This window comes from Phalacrocorax aristotelis, chromosome 7 (genome assembly GCF_949628215.1).
Source record: "Phalacrocorax aristotelis chromosome 7, bGulAri2.1, whole genome shotgun sequence".
Taxonomy (NCBI): Eukaryota; Metazoa; Chordata; class Aves; order Suliformes; family Phalacrocoracidae; genus Phalacrocorax; species Phalacrocorax aristotelis.
Window position 1 is genome coordinate 19,095,446 of NC_134282.1, and position 20,278 is coordinate 19,115,723.

The 20,278-nt window shown below is 45.7% G+C and overlaps 1 protein-coding gene across 1 annotated transcript; it reads left to right on the forward strand.

Annotated features, from left to right (window-relative positions):
• The first annotated feature begins 533 nt into the window (after window positions 1-533).
• On the forward strand, window positions 534-20,018 carry EIF2B5 (eukaryotic translation initiation factor 2B subunit epsilon). The gene is made up of 16 exons (XM_075099121.1): window positions 534-730; window positions 1,929-2,053; window positions 2,771-2,956; window positions 3,050-3,227; window positions 4,301-4,381; window positions 5,117-5,194; window positions 5,275-5,587; window positions 6,167-6,312; window positions 6,620-6,758; window positions 7,385-7,486; window positions 8,110-8,217; window positions 9,115-9,205; window positions 9,970-10,093; window positions 15,437-15,562; window positions 17,073-17,183; window positions 18,247-20,018. The coding sequence occupies exons 1-16, from the start codon at window positions 578-580 to the stop codon at window positions 18,310-18,312; spliced, it is 2,127 nt and encodes a 708-aa protein (XP_074955222.1). The 5' UTR covers window positions 534-577; the 3' UTR covers window positions 18,313-20,018.
• Window positions 20,019-20,278: the final 260 nt, after the last annotated feature.

A 20,278-nucleotide genomic window follows, 5' to 3' on the forward strand; every position in this document is an offset into this window, starting at 1 on the left:
TCTGCTCTCCACTCTCTCCCTCCTTGGGGGATGCTAATAAAAATGCCTCTCCCCTGCTCAGGAGGTGCAGGCATGTGGGCCAGCAGCTGAGGAAGATCCATCCAGGATTAGCAGATCTTCCTCACGCAGGCGCTGTCGGATGGGGCCAAAGGCTGGGGAGGCAGCGAGATGTTTCTTACGCCTAGAAACATTTAAGGTCAGGTTTGACAGGACTCTGAACAACATGATCTATTTGAAGATGTCCCTGCTCACTGCAGGGGGGTTGCGCTAGATGACCTCTAACGGTCCCTTCCACCCTAAACCATTCTATGATTCTCTGTTTCTGAACCCCTCCTGAAGCTGCCCTGCCTGCATGCGCTCAACCCCGACCCCTGCGTCCTGCTAGGCTGGCTCAGCGCAGGGAGCGGGGCTCGGCAAGGCCCGGCCCGTGCTGGCCTGGGCTGAGCCGCCCGCCCGGCGCCGCTGCCAGCCCGCGAACGCACGCCGCCGCCCCGCGCTCGCCTGTCTCCGCCGAGCTGCCGTCGCCGCTTCCGGCGCGGAGCCGGAAGCGGAAGGGGGAGCGAGACAGCGTGCGGCGATGGCGGCCCGCGGCGCGGCGAAGCGGGGGGCTGGCGCGGGGGCGGCCCGGGGGACCGACCCACAGGAGGAGCCGCCGCCGCCGCTCCAGGCTGTGCTGGTTGCCGACAGCTTCAACCGCCGCTTCTTCCCCATCTCCAAAGACCGGCCGCGGGTAAGAAATGCCCCCGCCGCCTCCCCCGGGGCCGCCTATCCCGGTCCCGCCGCCCCCGGGCGCCGGAGCGGGCAGGCGGAGGGTTCGACGCAGCCGTGGCCGGGCCCGCGGTGGTGGCGTGCCCCGCCGTGAGAGCCCCGGGCTGGACCGGGAGGGGGCGAGGCCCCCCCAGCCGGTCCCGGGTCGCTGCTGGGCCCCAGCGTCCGCCCAGCGCTCGGGCAGGCCCCACCGCTGCCGCTTTTCCTGCCTTCCCCCGCGCTATGCAAGCCTCTGGCCGTTTCTCCTCCTTTGTAGGAGCTTGTATCCCCCGCCAGAGAGTCAGCGAGGATCTGATTGTTGCGTTGGTGCTGTTTGCTTTTCCATATGGCAAGGCAAACCACGCTGTTTGCTTTTCATCTGATACAGGAGCGGCAGCGGGTTTGGGCAGCCTTGTTTCTGGTAGAGGAAAGAAACAAAATCTTTGTCCTTGTCAGCAATAATGGCTAAAAGAATACGGCCAGAAAAATGGATGGGGAAGGGGCATTTCAATTATCCAGCTCAGAAGGCTGTGTGTTAAAGGAAAGAGCGCTTATGGAGAGTTTAGGTCTGAACAATTATCTTACCTTGTTTGCTGATCAAGTGTTTGTGGTGGCTGTAATTATACACGCGAGCTCAGGCCTGAAACAAAACATCACTAAAAATTAACTAAAGAATAGTAAAAGATTACTCAGTTGTGCATCAGTAACTTGGGTTGGAAAGTTGGAAAGTGTGGCCTGAACCTCAAGAGAATACCTGCGTCACTTTAGATTGGGTTTTTTTTCCCTTCTTTAATTCTGGACACTTATATTCCACTGACCTCATCATTCATGTCTGTCAGGTTTTTCTTGTAGCAGTTAAAGCCTGAGTCAGGGAATCAGCACTCTGGGATTTTTTTCTTTTCCCTCTCTCACTTATTTGAGTCATCTTGAAGAGTTTTATGTGTGGTAACTTCAATTCTTTTATGCTTTCTTCTCTGAAGTAAGGATCTGCCCCTATAGAAGGTCAGAAATGAGCTCTTACTGTGTAGATCAGGTATGAAAAAATTTGATAAAAGGATGTAGAGCAGCTATTTGTGTTATTTTCCTGGTGCCACTGTGGTATGTCCTCAAGTTGGAAGGGACTGTTGCTGATGTCGAGGTGCAGAGTGTTCATCTCTGTGTGTATCTTTTTTTGGTTTTAGGCTCTTTTACCTATGGCAAATGTGGCCATGATTGACTATACCTTGGAGTTCCTAACGGCAACTGGAGTGGAAGAAACCTTTGTTTTCTGCTGTTGGAAGTCAGCTGAGATAAAAGAGCATTTACAGTAAGAATCTCTTCTTTTTAGCTTTATTATGGAAAGGATTCTTCTATCCTCCAGCAAGCCTCAAAGGTCTCACTGGCCCTTCTAATGAAAACCATGTGCTAGAGATTCCCTTTCAAGAGAAGTCTCCTAACACACCTCAAAAAAAGACCATTCCTGCTGGGAAGGAGTGTGGTTGTGCAGTGTATTAAAAGGGTTGGGTGTTTTGGGATTACATTTGTATTGGCATTTAGCTTTTCCTGTCTAAAAGCAGGGGTTTTCTGGGTAGCTGTGTAAATTGGAGTACCGCCCTTTCCCTTATTCTCTGTCTTAGTATGTCATGCAGCACATAGAAACAGCCCGCTCAGACAGCACCTTTGCGTCTGCGTGCTGCTGGTTTGCAGTCTAAGGAGAAACATGCAGTTTTCTCCCTGCCCGTGGTACTGCTTTCTCAGGACAAAAGTTTGGGTTTTGTGTAACTTTTCCTTCTCCTTTGTCAAAACTTGGCTCACGGTTAGGTTTCCTAAGTTTCCGTAAGCTATGGTCTCGAAGTCTAACCCTCTTAAGTTCATCTGCTGTTTGTAAATGAGCATACCCAAGCCTATGCATAGTGGGCTCGTTGTAACAGGATTCTCCTTGCATTAACTTAGAGGCGTGGCCTGCATTGGCTTACTGTGTCCTAGTGCGTTCTCTATAGGAATGTTGTCTTTGTGCCTTCCTGATGTGTTTTTCTCCTTCCAGAAAATCCAAGTGGTGCCGCCACACCTCTCCCAACACGGTGCGCTTTGTGACTTCTGACCTGTACCGTTCCCTTGGTGACGTGCTCCGAGATGTTGATGCCAAGTCCCTTGTTCGTTCTGACTTCATTCTCGTCACTGGAGATGTGGTGTCCAATTTCAATGTAACCAAAGCCCTGGAAGAGCACAAGTAGGTGTTGAAAGAGGTGCTTGCCTGGTGTGCTGAGGCTCTGGGCTCTAACTCTCTGAAGAGTGATTTTAAAGCTCTGCCCTTCTTTTTCAGGTTGCGTCGTAAGATGGAAAAGAATGTTTCTGTGATGACGATGATATTCAAGGAGTCCTCACCTGGCCACCATGCCAGGTGCAAAGAAGATGACATCATTATTGCTATGGACAGTGCCACAAACCGTGTCCTTCACTACCAGAGAACCCAGGGGCTCAAACGCTTCCGCTTTCCTATGGTGCGTCTGGAACCTGACGGGTGGAAAAGGGCTGCAGTAGTGAAGCAGCCCACCCCAAGGAGGAGGTCCTCCTTGAGTGAGGGCTGGGGAACTGTGCTTGCTGCTCCTCTTGGAGGAGCAGATGATAGGAAGTAACTTTTGGTAAACTGGCTTTTTTTTGCCTTTAACCTTTATTTGAGGTGAAATTGTGCTGGGACACGTGTTTGGGACTCATTTCAGAGTTTGAAGATGGGGCAGACATATTTCTCACAATTCACTTTTTTCATTTATTTGATTCCTTTTTTTCCATGTGAAACAGGGGAGGTGGACGATTTTTGCTGTCATGGGGTTCCCCAATGGGGATGTATGTGCCACTATTTTACACAGACCATTTTGAAGCAGCACTGCGCCTGGCATGGGGCATGGAATAACAGCGGGTGCAAGGGGTAGTACCTCCTATTACTTCTGTTTGTACTCTTCACTTAATAATGTAGTAAATGCTCTGTAAACGTCTGTGGAGGGACTTTCTCCAGTGAGATAGTGGACCTTTTTCTTTTTTTCAACTCGGAACTAAGACTGTGATTATGTGGCATTTTCATCCCCAAGTCAGTAATCAGTAGATTATTTTTTACCTTCAAATGGAAGTACAAATCACTGTAGGAAACCAAAAAGGAGAAAACAAAACAAACAAAAAACAACTACTAAAAAACAGCCCACAGCTGTAAAAATCCACAGGGGGTATGGAAGCTATGAATACTGTGTTTTGATTTATTAATGTTCCTTGTACATTTGTAGCTCCCAGCAGCTAAGGTAAGGAGCTCCTGGAGGAAAAGTGATTGTTCGAAGTACAAGCTGTTTCTTGGAGAGTTGCACTGTGTAAGGACCAGAGCAGTCTCTGCTGACTAACACACAGCTTTGTGTGTGACCAGGTTGTGCCTGCTAAGCTTGTCTCTCTGTGGGTTGTAGATTTCTCCAATCTCCAGAGCTTCAGTTAGTTTAATAATTCAATCAATACTGCCCCTGGCTTACAGAAGGCTTTTGGGGTTCAGTACTGTGTGAGGCACTTAGATCATCTGAATTTTTTCCTCTTTCAGAGTCTGTTCCAGAGCTCTATAGAGAACGTTGAAGTGCGCCATGACTTGCTGGATTGTCATATCAGCATCTGTTCTCCGCAGGTGAGCTCTGCCCTTCTGAGGGTCCAAAATTCAATCTGCATTGCTCCCTTTGTCCTGCTGGTGTGCAGGGAGTGCATGTGGCCTGAGTGTACTAAGTTTGGAAACCAGAACTCCCAGTTGTGCTCAGTGACTGAGCTGAGAGCCTGAGTGATCATGTGGCACTGCTCTGTGGACTGTATGGGTGCTTAGTCTATCTGGCATCCACTGCTCAAGCACAGGCAGAACTAGACAGTGGATGCATCGGTAGACTGGCTGATTTGGCACAGGATGAAACTATTCTGGCAAGTAAGTGATTTTGCTTTGAGTATAGTAACATCTGCGGAGCAGAGGTGAAAAGTGTCAGTACTTGCAAGCTGGTACCATTTTAGGGTAACATTCGGGGTTATTCCAGCCTAGGCTCAGTAACAACTCCTCCACATCTGAAAAAGCTGATTTACAGCCTTCCTTTGGAAGTGAAACTACAAAGTGAGGCTGGCTGGATTGCTTGGAAGTGCTAAAGCAATGTTTTGCCCCTTGTGAAAACCAGAATCTGTTCATAGTCTCCATTAGGAGGAGGAGATGGGAAGGTCAACACTCCTAGCAGAAGGAATCAAAGCTTTATTCAAGGCAAGAGCATCACTATCCTATGTTGTATAACTTGGCTCTCTGAGAACCACTGAATAGCCATTAATTGTCAGCCTCCCTGGCAACATTTTCTGCTAACTATATTATTTCCTTATATTTTGTTCCTGGCAGGTGGCTGAGCTGTTCACAGACAATTTCGACTACCAGACACGGGATGACTTTGTGCGTGGTCTGTTGGTGAATGAGGAGGTAAGAGGAGGGTTTTTACAAGGGAAATCTTATTACTTTGCATTAGAGAATCCTCTGAGAAGCTCCTGCCTGTCTCCCAGGTCCTGGGGAACCAGATCCATATGCACGTAACAACAGAAGAGTACGGCGCCCACATATGCAACCTGCTAATGTACGAAGCTGTGTGCTCTGACATCATCCGGCGCTGGGTTTATCCTTTGACTCCAGAGATGAACTTCACTGATGACAAGAATCAGAGTTACACCCATTCTAAACACAACATTTACCGAGGGGTGGATGTTAGCCTCGGCCACGGCAGTGTGCTGAAAGAAAATGTACTTATCGGGCAGGGAACCGTCATTGGCAGCAACTGCTCCATAACAAACAGCATTATTGGGCAGAACTGTAGGATAGGTGAGTACAGGAATGGGGGACATGAGGCCTTGCCAGGCAAGGGCACGGGTTGTTGGGGTTTAGTTTTTAAAATGTGTTTGGCTCAGAGAGGATGATAGTTGGGTACTGATTGACTTCTAATGGGAAGGAGAAAAGCTTGGGTTTCCAGCAGAGGAAATACATTCAGCTTTTCAGGGTACCATAATGATGCTGAAAGGTGGAAGGCACTTAATACAAATAAGTTGTTTCAGCTGTAGGGAATGCATGACCTTTACTGATCTAGAGTTACCTCCCACCAACATCCTGCAAACGTGGGACATCTCTCCCTGGTTTTGCAAGCTGCTTGGTACTCCTAGTCTTGGCTGGATTTTTTTTGTGATTTGGCTGTATTTGTGCAAAGCCAAGATGTCACAAACTCATCTTTGAGCTTTGGGTAAGAAGTGGCCATAGGCCTCTAAGGCCAGTTTTTACCTTTCATCTAATATGCATCACACATCAAGGGCATTGGAATCCAGTAAGGTGCTTTCTAGTGGACTCAGCAATGTGGGAGAGCAGCAAACTGCCTTGCTCAACATATTTGTGCTTGGTGATGTATAACAGGTGATAAAGTAATTTTGGACGGCGCTTTTCTCTGGGACAGAGTACACATAGCAGATAACGTGGACGTCTGCCATTCTGTTATCTGTGATGAAGCTGAAGTGAAGGAGAAAGTAAAGCTAAAGCCCCGCTGTGTCCTGTCTTCTCAGGTGAGCTGTATTTATGTCTGTTCTGCTTTCTGCCTTTCTTGGCAGGTTACTAGTCTTACGCTAGACCATACCAAAATACAGGGCTGCTCCAAGCCTTTTCGCAGATGTGGGGGATATGCTACTGCTCCCACCTTTTTCTTCCTTTTGCTTGGCTGGGGTAGTATTGTATGTGATGTAGCAGTGCAGATGTCTTCAGTTATACTTGTTAGTATACAGCTTGTCTGGAGCGTCTGTTGTCCCTGCTGGTGGAGGGACAAGGGGGCAATCAGGGTAGTTCTTCATTCAGGTATGTTGCACATATTTGCAGGTAGTAGTAGGTCCTGGCATCACCCTTTCTGAGGGCACAGTGATCTCTCTGCACCCACCAGATGAGGAGGAAGAGGATGATGACCAGTTCAGTGATGATTCTGGTGTGAACAAGGAGGAAAGCAAAGTGAAACTGAAAGGTATGAGAGTCTCTGGCTCACTCCATGCAGAGGGCTTTGCCTTCCATGATCTTTTGGGGTCTTTCCCTCCCCCATTCTAGACTCTGCAGTGCCTGGCTGGAGCTTAGTGCTACATTCAGCTTGGAACATGTGTGTTTTCAGCAGGGCGGGCAGGCAAGGATTTTTGTCTCAAGTTGGACAACAAGATGTACCTCAGTCCCTCAGTATTAAAATCATTGGACACTCAGCTGTTTTCCATTTTTCTTAGAGTAGAAGCCTTGTAGGAGACAATAAGCTGAAGTTGGAAGAGATGTTCAGTTCAAGGCAGGTTGCAAGATCTGTGTCCTTGTGCCTGGACTGTGCCCAAGGACTTCGTCCTTGTGAAATACTGTTTCTGCAAGTCTGGGTTTGTCAAGGGATCTAAACATGGTCAGCTGAATGTTGCTGCTGTAGGCAGGAGTAAGTTGGTCCCTTGTCAAGGCAAGTGAGAAGACAAAAGCTGAAATCCATATGCATCTGCAGGAATCCCACCTCCCTCTTGAGGAAGGATAGTTAGGGGCAGTAATATACAGGTTATACTAGTCTATTTAGGTTTGCCTGTAAGCAGATCTAGTACATCTACCTCCTAATCACTGTTTCTTTTTCAGGTTACAATAAAAAGGATGTAGGCTCAGAGGGTAGAGGCTATCTCTGGAAAGCAGATGACAAGAATGAAGAGGATGAAGAAGAGCAGAGACAAAGCCTATGGGGTGAGGAAGAGTTTGGTGTAGTCACCTGGGGATGGACAGACAGACGTGTGTTGGGAAAACTGGCTGAGTGGGATGCTGATAGTTTTGTCTAGAGTAAGACTTGGGCTTTGTGAAGCAGACTGGCTTTGGGTAACATGTGTGTAGACGCAAGGTGAGAGGTGAAAGCAGGCAGTGGACCAGATTCCTTGTCTTCCTGTGCTCTGTGGAAGATGTTTATTATATCTTTGACTTATGCTGACACACACAGCTGTCTGTGCTGTGAATGGCACACTGTGGGTTACCAGGCCCTCCCTTAGAGAGAATATGCTTTGGCTATTCCGAGTACTGCTGGCTTTCTTCCTGCTAGCGACAGTGTCTGCTGACATTGCTTCATCGTGAGTCAGCAGTCTGTGCAAAACACATTTACTTCTATCCCTGTCCTTTGTTGTCTGCCTGCAGACTCTTAAAAAGTTCCATTATCCTAGTGCCAGCTGTAGCATTCCCTCTGCAGCAAATCTAATCATCTGGATCTGTAAGAAGGTTCCTTTCAAGGGCAGATAATTGCTGACTTGGTTGGGAGGTCTCTGGGTTCCTCAAGCTGCAGCTTTTAAGTGTTGAATGCTATGTCTTCTCTTCTTCTTCAGGCCCAGCTATGCATTCAGAGGAAGAGAGTGAGTCAGATAGCGACCTGAGCATGGGCTCTGAGGAGCCAGACAGTCGGGCAGTGTCCCCTCAGCTAGATGACATCAAAGGTGAGAGATGGGCTGTTAAGAAGTGTGATGAGTCTGCAGATAATGCAGTGAATGTGAGATTTGTGCTCCTTTCTCTAGGTATATTGGGAAATTTGTGTATGTCTATAATAGGTTTGTTTCCTGACCTCACTTCCTGCTTTTTTACAGAGTTCTTCAATATTCCCTATATTGCTGTTGTGTTAACCTAAGGCAGCCAAGGATGAGAAGCTAGGCAAAGATCCTCCATCTTTCTCACTTCTGATCACTGGGCCTTTACAAAAGTGACGTCCCTGAGTTGTCTGTTTAAATGGCAGCGTCATTGCCTGAACTCAGAGATTGTGTGAAGGTCCGGCAGAGTTTTCCTGTGTGGACAGCTTACTGCTGTAATCGTGCCGGAGAATTAGATGTCCATGTAGGAGCTGCCTCTTTTGGCAGATATGTTTTGGTTTTCTGTTTTGTTGTGTTAAGCTTACCTGGATTTGAAAGTGGTTCAAGACAAATTTGGAAAAAAAAGCCTTTTTCATATTAAAATGTCTCCCCAAAGGAAATTAAACCAATACATTTTTGGTTTGAATTCACATCCTTAGTTGGGGGAAGATGAGGTTTGTCTGAATAGGAAAGGCTAGATTGTGGAAGTATAATAGAAACTCTGCTCTAAAGCGTTGCAGAGGTAAATAGCTTTATACTGGTTTGTGTGGATAGATCAATGATATCTAGTATGTCATTCCCTTTATTTGAATTATATTCCACTATTTTTAAGTATAGTTGATGTGGGTTTGTGCCAACTTATGGAGACAAAGGAGACATCTGTGTCCGAATGCTTCCTTTGTTAAAGGCATAGTTTCTTCAGTAATGAACAGTTCAAAGAATCTGTGCTGTTTCCTCTCATGTCTAACTACCTGTCCTTTTTTTCATTAGTTTTCCAGAATGAGGTTTTGGGTACGTTGCAGAGGGGTGAAGAAGAAAACATTTCCTGTGACAACCTGGTCCTGGAAATCAACTCCCTCAAGTGAGTGTTCTGTTAGGAATGCTGTCCCTTATGCTGAACAGTTGGGTTTGATAGCAGATCTGGAAGAGGAGGAGAAACCATGTGAATACCCGTGTTTGATTGTTAAACATAATTTTTATCAGTGTAGAGCGTGAGAAATGCAGATTAGAGGTCATGACTGAATGACAGGAGTTGATGGAGAGCGCCAGCTGCACCTATAGCATCCTCAGTGGTTAGGCTTTTCCTGCCCCAATTCTGTAACAAGAGATTGAATTGCTATTAAGTAACTGTGGACTGATGAGAGCGAGCCAGTTCTTGGCACAGGCTGCCTGTAAGTTCATGCAGGGGCTGCTGATCTGTGCATTGCAACATTCAACCAGCTGCCTGCAGCTGGGGCTGTGCTGCGGTGTGGCTTGTCCACTCTGTTTTTACAGCAGCAAGTCTAGAACATGTGATCAGGGTGCCTTTTACCTAGTATTTCTCAAATACAAACCTGTTTTCCTTCTTTTGCGCAACAGTATTCCTACAGCACTCTAGTAAAGGTGAGGGTGCTGTCCCTGCAGCAGCCTGTTCCACTAGGACAGCAGATTTTCAGGACTTGTGGCTTTATGCCGAGCCTGATGCAATGCAAGGTAGTTTTATTGCCTGAATATTTGGAAAACCAGACAAACAAATAAAAAAACAAGTCTGGAAGGTGAAAATCAAATTTTCTGCTGTACCTCTGTGAAGAACCACAGTCTGCAGAGATCAGATAGTGTGAAATGTTTTTGCCTTTTTCTTTGCAGGTATGCATATAACATTGGCCTGAAGGAGATGATGCAGGTGCTCAGTAAAGTGATCTTGGAGTTCCCACTGCAGCAGCTGGATGCAAACCTGGACTCCCAGAACTATTTCTCAGCATTACTTCCTGTGAGTCCTGCTCCGTTTGACTCTTCTTTGAGCTAGTCTCCTAGCATGTAGGAGTCTGTCTGCATGCCCCAGGTAGTTCCTGGCAGAGAAGACTTTTTGGTTAAGCCTGAAGCCACATGAACTCCTTGAGTTCATGACCCTCTTTGTCTTCTATAGAAGTAAAAGTGAACTGAAACTATTGCACCTGCTTGACAGAGCTCAGCTGAGACTGTTGGTGTGGGGAGCTCTACCTCAGTACTTACGGTTGTTTCCTGTGTGTGATAGTAGAAGTGCATCACTTGTAGAAGAGAAGAGAGGGATTGTTAGAGATGTCTTTACAGGCTTGCATTCCAGGAATCCAGTCCCAATCCATCATAAGCCTGTTCCTGGGGCAGCAGGGAGCACTCCTCTCCCAGTGGGATCCTTTCTGAGGTCTTACTTGCCTGCATACTGTAACTGGTTCCAGTTTTTCTTCCAGCCAAATGCTAAGGCACGATATTGTTGTCTTTCAGCAAAGATACAGAGTTCTGTTGTATCTTTAAAGGGGTGGGTTGTGTAATTGGGTGAGGGCAATTTCTATTTCCTGACTTAAGGAACACAAAATAGGGTAGGATCTGCTTTAAAAAATAGGCAGCCTTAATGGTTTTATTGATCTAAGCTGAAGCTGTTGTAGTATCGTTCTCTGCTATAGGCTATTGATGTATTTGAGTTTGCAAACTCTGCGGGTTACAAAGGTAGCTCATTCAGAATGACTAGGTCTGATGCATTTTTGGGAAGGACTAGTTTAATTTTTTTAGGAGATGGGGCTAAAGAGGAGCACTAGTCATCTTCATAACCCTTCCTCTGAGGAAATATGTGCTTTCAATTCTTCTTTATGTAGGTGTAAGCATGGCACTTAATTAATCTCCAGGATGTGTGGAGATGCCTTCTGTAGGAAACATCCATATGAACTGATCTGTTCATCAGATGGCTTAGTGAGATTTTGTTGTTCACTCTGTTTAAATTCTGCTTGCTTTTCTTCATTTTTCCAGACTGTTTTCTTGAATAGCATGCCCTGTCCTGAAAAAAGAGCACTGAAGGAAGAGGGCTGAAGGGAATGTTAGAGCAGGTGTTAGACTCTAAGTGGAAAGCAGTACATCTAGACAACTGGTTGTGTGGAGTTGGTAGCTGTGTAGGATTGTTTGGGGTTTTTTCCAGCTAGGATATGACGTCTCTTTTTGTCTCCCAGACTGGGCTCCTAATCTAGCATGAGCAGGGCAGGAGAACTTCACTGCAGCACCCAGTCAGAAGAGGTTTTAGTCTGGCATAAAGGATATGGTATAAATGTGTAATGTTTTGCGTAATTGTCCAAAACCCCTTAGAAGCTAAAGACAATGGAAGAACATGACGGGCTTACCTCTGGGTAACTTTGTCCATATGTATTTCATCACAGGAAAGCTGATGCTCATGTTTAACAGCAGAAACAGCAAATCAAGTCACCTTTAGTGAGAAGCGATAATAATCTAAATGTAATATTCAGGGTGACCAGTGGAATTTCTCTAGGCAGGGAATTGTGTGGCGCGTGCATTTATAAAACACAAATTATCCTTAGATTTATCAAAGAGACCCAAGTATCAAACCAGTTGACCATCGTGGCAGCCAATTTCTCCAGATGTTCCTCTGTAAAGAACAAGTTTCCTAGAGAATCCTTCTCTGGGACAGTTTTGTGCCTCGGTGTCTTTACTGTGTGCAGAATTGTTGCGCTGGCTTTCTGTAGTGAAATCAGCAAGAAGGCAGTATCCTGGTGACGTATGCTGTTAATGTTCAATTGAATGCATGATGTTAGTGGCCATTAAAATAACCCAATAAGTTTGAGTTGAGATGTGCCTCTAATGGAGGTAGTGGATCAGCCTTCAAGGGATAATTAAACAGACGTCAATGGTTTTCCTGGGCAGCAGCTTTGTGTATTTACCAAGAGTGCTCTGAAGGGAAGAGACCAGCTCTTTGGGCAGAACATGCACGCTTGTACAGCATCTGAAACTGGCTTTTCTGCAACTTGTGGTTCCCCAGGTAGTAAAAAGTACACTCCATTAATTTACTAATATTTAATTATACCCTAGGAATCCCAAGTACTCGCTTGGTACAGGTTAGCACATAATGAAAGCATGTAGCTGAAGTGTGTAGCTACGTAGCTAAAACTGCCTCACTCAATAGCGGTATTAGGCTGAGATCTGCTTATGATGGTTTACATATGGCAAAGTGTTATTTTGTATGAGGTGGGGATACTTGCATTCTGAGAGTGGTGAACATCAGAAGCCCGCTGAACTTTACAGAACTGTTTTGTGTTTCTTACTCTCTTTGTAGCTCAACTCTGACTAAGATGCTGAAGGAAGACGGGTTGCTTGTGTAAGAGTGGTGGTAGAGCGGTCCCAGACAGCCCAGGAGGGGAAATTATGGAAATGCCATAGTTATGACGTATGGTTTGACTTGATACCACAGTATGTGCTCTGAAGTGCTGGCCCCTGAGCATGAAGCTCTAAGTGTTGCAGCAATTTTCGGAAATAAGCATCCAGTAAAGGATACGCCCATGGGTATTTTTTAGATAAAACATGGAGGCTTGAGAAATAGAAATACCCAGTTTGATATATGGCAGGCTTATTGTTCAGCTCTTGTACAAGTTGTAAAGCAGAGATGGTACAGAAAACCAGACCTTTCCTAGAACTGTAGGCATGATTTGAGCAAACGTGGCTGAAGCTGATGATAAACTGAAGGCAGCATCAAGCAAGGTTATACAGGTGAGGATATCTAAAGGGAGCTGGGGGAGGCAATATAGCAGTTCAGTTTGCTGAGCTGGCGAGTGTCTGCATGGCTGTGCAGCAGCTAGGATGTGTGCTGCACCTCTTCAGGTTTCTGTGAGGGAGCCTTACTCTTCTGTAATGTCGTGCAAGCAAATACAATGTGGGATTGCTTATTCATGGACCAACTGGATTTCTGCTTTCACTGAAGCAGTTTATGGTGATCTCCACAGATGCTCTTATGGTGTAACAGGGTAGGATTACAGCTTTGTCCCTTGTGCTTTGCACATAATTCATGATGGTGTTCTGTGCCAGAGGTAGGGGTAAAATAGGCCTGGTGTTGAGACTGTCCTTCTCACAAAAGAAGAGTGGATCACAAACCTCTTTGAAGTTGATATGGCATCACTGACCAGATCTGATGAAAAATTAATTGACCGGTCAGAGGAATTTGATTGCTTTCTCCAGACTGTAGATTGTTTTGAGGAGTTACGCAGGTAGAGTCAAAGCCTGGGAAGTTATGATATTGTCTATGGGGCTCTTTGTCGGGGATCTTTTCACATTTTCCAGCCTATTATTCAATCTGAAATAATTGCAAGCTTCTAATTCCCCAGTTCAGATTTTCATTAAACTCCCAAAACAGCCTCTCTGGTCATACAGGCTCATAGGCATGTTTTTGCTAGGGGCTCTGTGGGCCCTACTTTCACCATTAGCACCAGTTACAGTTACAGTGCATGTTCCTGTCCTGAGATGGTATATTTTTTCTTCTTTCCCTTTCCCAGCAATAGGCATACTGGATTGAGTCCTGGGGTTGCAAGTGTTTATAGCTCTGCTTTCAGAAACTCAATAGCTTCTGGTTAGAATTGTGACTGCTTAAGATTTAAAGGCATTAACAGAAAGGTATTACAAAATATTTCTTAGCCTGGAAGGAACTTGCTAGTAGCTTTGCTACATTTGAGGTGAAGAATTCCAAAAGATAATAAAAATGCAGTAGATAGTTGTAGAGGAGGGAAGAGTGTTTAGGATTAAGCATCTTGCTAAAGGCTAAAATACTTCCTGATAATGTACCATGCAACCCTCAGTTTTTGTTGTGATACCATAACGATTAGGATCATTCTGTGCTGTTACTCTTGTTCCTTGAGCCAGTCGATGTACTACTATACAGATCAGTTTGTGTGTATGAATCCCCTTTGTTTCTGCTTGAGGCATGCAAATTCCAGCATGGTTGCATAGCAAATATGTCTGAAGAGGTGATGGAGTGTAGTACTATGGAGTAGTTGAGCACTATTTCCTAGTACAGGCTACTTTTGGTAGTCCACGCTAGCCTGGGTTTTAGCTCCACTACATGTCCTGGAGCTCTCCCTCTTGCAGGGCTACTGCCTGTTAACAGTTGCCCTGGCCAGAATAATGCCAACTAGCTCTGAATGCAGATGACTCAGAGCTTCTTCATCACACGCCAAGCCCCTGTGAATTACCTGTTCCCCTTCAAAACAGACCAGATGTGGTATGTAAGGAGACACTGTTGAAGGCACAGCAAAACAGTGTATCTGTGCAGACATGCCAGGGATGTAGTTGCAGGAATGCCGGCTGTTGAATTAATCCATTTAAAAAGATGTGGATCTCTGATTTAGTTTCCTACAATGTTTTTGTAGGATGGTCTGGTCATGATGTGGCCAGTGCAGAAGTTTTGTATCTTATCCTAGTTCTGATACCTTCTAAATTTGTTATGGACAGGAGTCTAAGTATCTTTATTATCTCTTCTCCCAGATTCAGCTCAGTCTGTGCTGCTTTGCAGAGCTTTCCCTGCTGCTTGCTTTTCAGATATGTACAATAAGTAAAAAAGCTGTGGGAGACTTGGACAGAAATACTGTTTGAAGAGGCAGCACTAAAATCATTAAACTAAAGACTTCGTTAAAAAATGAGCCTTCGAGGAGAGAACTGAGATCAGCTAGTAATGTAGCAACTTTTTGCCCTTCATCCTTCCCACCTATTCCCTGCAGCAGACTCCAGGATCCAAACCAGCCCATAGGCACACAGCAAATGTGTGACTTGCGCTTAGGGGCTGTTCCACTGTGTTCCTGTTTTAGGGGTGGCTATTTTGCACTGTCCTCTTTGCACTTCTACACAGCTTGTAATTATACTGGCACTATCTTTTTTCTCTTTTTTTTATTTGCTCTTCTGCTTTGAAGGAAAGTTCCTCTGAAATGTCAGCTGCTCTCTGAGGGGGAAGGTTGGAGTAGCATGTACGTACCTCTCCTTATCGGACTGCTGTGAAGTGTTTTTTCTTGGAGTACCAAGCTCCATTAAATAAATTTATTATGATAATCTAGTATTTCATCCAGAGAGGCAAAACCAAGAAAGCTAATGGATATTCTTAAAGCTGCTTAGTAAAACCAGGTCCTATCTGCACATGTGAGGCTTAACAGCATCTGTTTCATGGACAGGGTGGGACAAATACATTAAGTGGTCAGCTGAACGGTTTCTTAAAATGCTTCCCTGGGTCAGTTTCTTACTGCAACACAGCTGAGAAACGCAGCTGAGTGCACACATCCATCCCATAGCTCAGGCACTCTTCTGTGTTTTTTCCCTGCAGCTGTTGAAGAACTGGACCCCATTGTTTAAGAACTACATAAAACGGGCGTCAGATCACTTGAATGCCTTATTTGCCATTGAGGAATTCTTCCTGGAACATGACAGTCTCTGCACATCAATAGCTAAAGTGAGTATCTGCTCTCAACTCTGAGGACCTGTTTTTGCTAGGTTCATGGTGAAATTCATCCTGTTGACATCATCAGCTTGTCTGCTTTAGAGGAGAGAATTTTGGGGTCTCAGTGGAGAGGGTTATAGAAAATTCAACTGTAACAATTGCTTAAAAAAAAAGTTCTATGTTTGCCTGTGCCTCTGAGGGAGCACAGCTGAGGGGTGAGTATTAATTACCAGCATGTAGCCTGAAGGGAGCTATTATTTTGCAGCTTCTAACCTAGATGCCCTTGTTGCCTTCGTTGTATGATGCTAGAAGAGGCGAGGCCAGAGGCTTGCTTTAGGAAGAGTTTTACTTCATTTGTCTCTCCATGGTCCCTGGGATCTAACTGCCAAATGGTTTATCTTACTTTAGAGTGCAAAACAAGCAAAGCTGGGAATAAGGCTAGGATTTCTTATTTAGGCTGAGCCAGTTATGAAACTGGGACTAAAGGGGAGCTGACATGTGGCTTATTACCTATCTTTCCGCTTCTGAGAGTTTTCAGTGTATTCTTCCTCACCCTCTTTCACAAATATTTTGACCCTGCATTCTTTTTGCCCTATTACACTGAGAGAATTTGACTTGGATCACAAGTCTTTCCTTTAGCAGTGTTTCAGGAAGCCCCTGTGTCTTTTGGAAGAGTTCTCCCAGAGCCTGCTTAACTTTTGGTTCCTCAAGAAAGAGTAATCTTAACTTCTGCTACCAGTGCTTCTGCCTAATGGCAAAGCACTTAGGACTGGAGCCAAAAGCCTTCAGTTTGGTGAGCCAAAATGTCCTTGAATTACAGCAATTGTTTGGCATGTGTCCATTGTTCTAGGGCCCTGGGTTTCCCTGGAGGCTGGGAATTGAAGTGACACTTTATATTTGGAGTTGGCAGTCAGCTTTGTCAGTACTCTGCTGCAAGGAGACCGACTGCAAAGTGCCTGCTCTGCCTGAGCACAAAGGCACCCTGAGAAAGCATGATTGCATCTTGCCCTCGCTGCACTGGGCAGGAGTTTGAACCGATGAATGACCAATTGCTTTGACACCTGCCATAAGGCACTTCTAAGAGAGGCCTGGCATGAGGAGGGAGCCTGGGGCAAAGCTGAATAGATTCATGCTCTTTGCTGCAGATGTCACTGTTGTGTGTATGTGGGCCTGCATAAGAGTTGCTTGTTGGATCTAATTTGGGGATGGGTTTTGGAATGCTTTAAAAAGAACTTAAGTAACATCTTGGACTGACATCGTCTGTGGCCCTTCGTTGCCCGCAGCTCTCAATCGTACCCTGCATCCACAGAGCTGAAGCTGATGGGGCTTGTCAGGAACATAAGACTTGGTAGGAGAAACACAGTTATTTTTAACAATAAAAGCAAAATGAAGCAGACTGAAAAGCCTTCTGTTGAAGATGGAGCTGGGAGACACAGATTATGTGCAAACTTTGTGCTTAGACATGACCTAGCCCCAGAGGAGTTTATAGAGAGCTCTGTTGCTCTTTCTCTAATCGATGCAGGTGCTGATGACGTTTTACCAGCTGGAAATTCTGGAAGAAGATGTAATTCTCAATTGGTTCTCTTTGCGGGACACATCTGACAAGGGAAAGCAGCTTCGTAAAAACCAGCGGGTAAGCCCCAAAGGTGTTGGGAGTGGGGTGGGGGGGAGAGAGACAACAGCCGCTAAAAGAAACTTTGAGTGTTCAGTGCCACTGCTGCCTTCTGTGGAGCAGCTGCCATTACATGGTAGGCCAGTAATGCACCACTGCATTGAACACTTAAGCAACACAACTTTTTTTCTCCAGAACAGACATTTCTGTGCGTTCTGCCATAATCATCCTGTCGGGATGAGGACTAAAGGTAGTAGAAGAGGGAGATTGTTTTTAGTGGGCTCTCTGTAGCAAGAGGCCAGCTCTTTCTAGAGTAGTATCATGGCTTCTGTAAGCCAACACCCATTTGAAATGGGCTTTAGGCCAATGCCCTGTGTGCTGGCCCCATGCAATTCCTTTGAAGCTTTCGTTCCTGGCTCACCAGTCCCTTTGCATATATTTCTAAGCGTTTGCTGTACTGAGTGGTTTCATTTGGCTTTGGTTGCAAGTAGCATATAAACTTCCCCCCTCCATCACACAGAACTTTGTGCTGCAGTTTGGCTGAGCCCTGTTCCAGTCGTCTTCCCTGGATCTGGAAGACAAGCAGGGGGAAAAAAAGCCATCTCTGAAGAACTCCAACTTTATTTAAAACCTTTGCAAAGTCAGCTTTTAGTATAGGTCAGCAGTGGTTTCAGCTGCTTATTCAAGCCCAGTTAAAAGGTAAAGTGAGCTGCTTTCTTTATAGCAATTTTTCAGGGAGGAGGTTTTTCCCAGTGGAGTTTTCCTTACATGTCTTAACTAAGGTGCAGCTGTCATCTCCCTGAAGCTGTGAAAAACTTCCAAACTTTTGTCTTTTTGCTGAGTGTTGTGGGGATTGTCTGACTGGAATCTAATCAGTCTGGGTTTGTCCATGGCATCCCAGTTGTTTTTCATCTAAACTTTTGTCTTTCTCTCCCTCGGTCTGCCTCTATTTACGTGTCTTCTAGAAACACTGTCTCTTTCTTGTGCATGATAATGGTGCTCACTGGCACGGTGTACTTGTTGAGTGTTCCCAGCATCTGGTCAGTGTCACTTGTTATCCAATTACATTTCACTCTCTCTGCAGCTCCAGAAGTTTATCCAGTGGCTGGAGGAGGCAGAGGAAGAGTCGTCTGACGGCGACCAAGACTGACATGGTGGCTCGGCATGAGAAGAGGCACTCTCACTGCCTTTCTGGGCCGAGTGGGCAGGGCAAGATCAATGCCAGTGCATGGTGTGTAGATGTGGGGCCTGATATCGAAGAGACTGACAATCCCATCATTAAGCTGTGTGTTCCTAACTTTGCCGCTTCCCTTCTTTCCTCACTTGCCCAGTGGCATCTTGTGTTGGATGGTTGCAGCCCAGTGTAAAAACTACAAGGGAGAAGCAGGAGGTTGTGAATCCTAGAATCCCTCTGGAGCCTGGATATCATATAAGCTGTCTTTTGGGAGGTCCTTGTTACTAACACAAGGAGAGAAAATAGATGCAAATGCATGCAACACCCTTACAAAGCTAACCATCGGGGTTGTGGGAGGATGGTCATACAGCTCAGTTATTTGGAGTCATTGTTGCTTATGGAGCTAAGGGAACTCCTGCTGAAGAGACACTGGCAAGGTTGGTGAGTTGGAGCACGTGGATTAGGATCTGGAGCGCAGGACAGGGATTCGGGAGTTCCTGTGCCTGGAGAAGACGCAGTTGCCTGAGGATGCCCAAGGCATTTTGCAGCCTAGAAGGCACTTCTGTGATCTTTCCAAAAGGGAAAGTCTCTTGCCATCTGCCATGCTAGGATCTAACACAAGGTTGCACAGTAGAGTTGGTAAAACCATGTGTTCCTCCCTTCTATAGAACAGGGGGTGGTAACGTGCTCAGTTCCCCCTGAGGGGCTGGGTAATAGTGGATGTGCGGTGGCCAATGAAGTGCTGTATAGATCTTAGATGTGATCTGTCTTCTGTCCGTCCCCAGGTTAGCAGACATGTTTTAGAAAAGTATCTGTTTCTTAATTTTTTTTATAAAAAGGGAGCAGCGATGCCTGGCTCCTCCTGCTGCACTGACTACACTTGCGTTTTGCTCTGGGGGCGCTGACTGCACCAGCTGCTTTGAGGAGGGTGCAAGTTCCTAAGTTCTGCTCCAGTGTGAAAAGGAGCGAATGGTATTTCCTTCAACAGCACGTACTTTGTGTTTCCACGGTTTCACTTATACAAGCTTGCTTACTTCATGTCCTTTTATTTATTTGAAAACTTCCCTTCCCTCAGACAGCAGGGAAAGTGCTGCAAGCCCACTGTAGAGTTCAGCAGCCACAGAGCAACTCAGCATGCAGCAGGGAATGAGTGTGCCTCTGGAACTTTGTTACCAGCACAGACAATGTGTGGCAGCAATAAGGCCTTTATGGACAGCTTTCTTGGAAGCATCAGTGTGCTGTGTTCTTCCCTGCTCTCAAAGAACAGAGCAAAAAAGGCACAGCAAGAATCAGCTTGTGTTTATAGGTGGGTTATTTGTTGGATGTGCTGACCTTGCCTCTGCCCCTTCAGGAGGAGCATGGAATAAATCCTTTGCGGGGGGAAATGCACTGGAGCTGCCCACTCAGGATATTTACTTGGCCATTCCATGGTGCCACAATTGTCAGTGAGGGGACAGTGTTGGATGCTGGAGACCAGGGATATACTGCCTCTTAAAAACCCATGTGCAGGCAGGGCGATCTTGTGCACTCACACTACCAGTTGCCAGGATTGTGCATAAACGTGCTTGTTTTCTGACATTGCAAACTCAGTCTTGTAAATGTTGGGGAAGTAGTTGGTATCTGAATTTTCTGTATCTGCCAATATTTAATTCAGGGAGCAAATAAAAACTATCCTGGTGTTACTGGTTTGTTTGCTTTATTTGACTTTGAGTTGTATGTCTCCAGTTGTGGCACATTCCTGAGCAGGGCATAACATGTAAGCTAAATCGCTGCTTTTTCCCCTAAGAGATTTTAAGCACATAGTAGGCAGGTAGGAAGTCAGCACACCATTGAATTGGTATAAACGTTCAGTCATAACTCATGACCTCAGTGTTTACAACTAGAGAACAGTTTATTAAAACTTCTGAACTTAGAATCCTGAAATGGGTGGGGCTTGGTTTGG

Bases quoted from the DNA above. Each gene is read 5' to 3' on its own strand.
- EIF2B5 (XM_075099121.1), top strand. From the start codon at position 578: ATGGCGGCCCGCGGCGCGGCGAAGCGGGGGGCTGGCGCGGGGGCGGCC. The intron at 2,957-3,049 runs GTAGGTGTTGAA...CTTCTTTTTCAG, and splicing joins AAAGCCCTGGAAGAGCACAA to GTTGCGTCGTAAGATGGAAA. The intron at 10,094-15,436 runs GTGAGTCCTGCT...TTTTCCCTGCAG, and splicing joins ATTTCTCAGCATTACTTCCT to CTGTTGAAGAACTGGACCCC.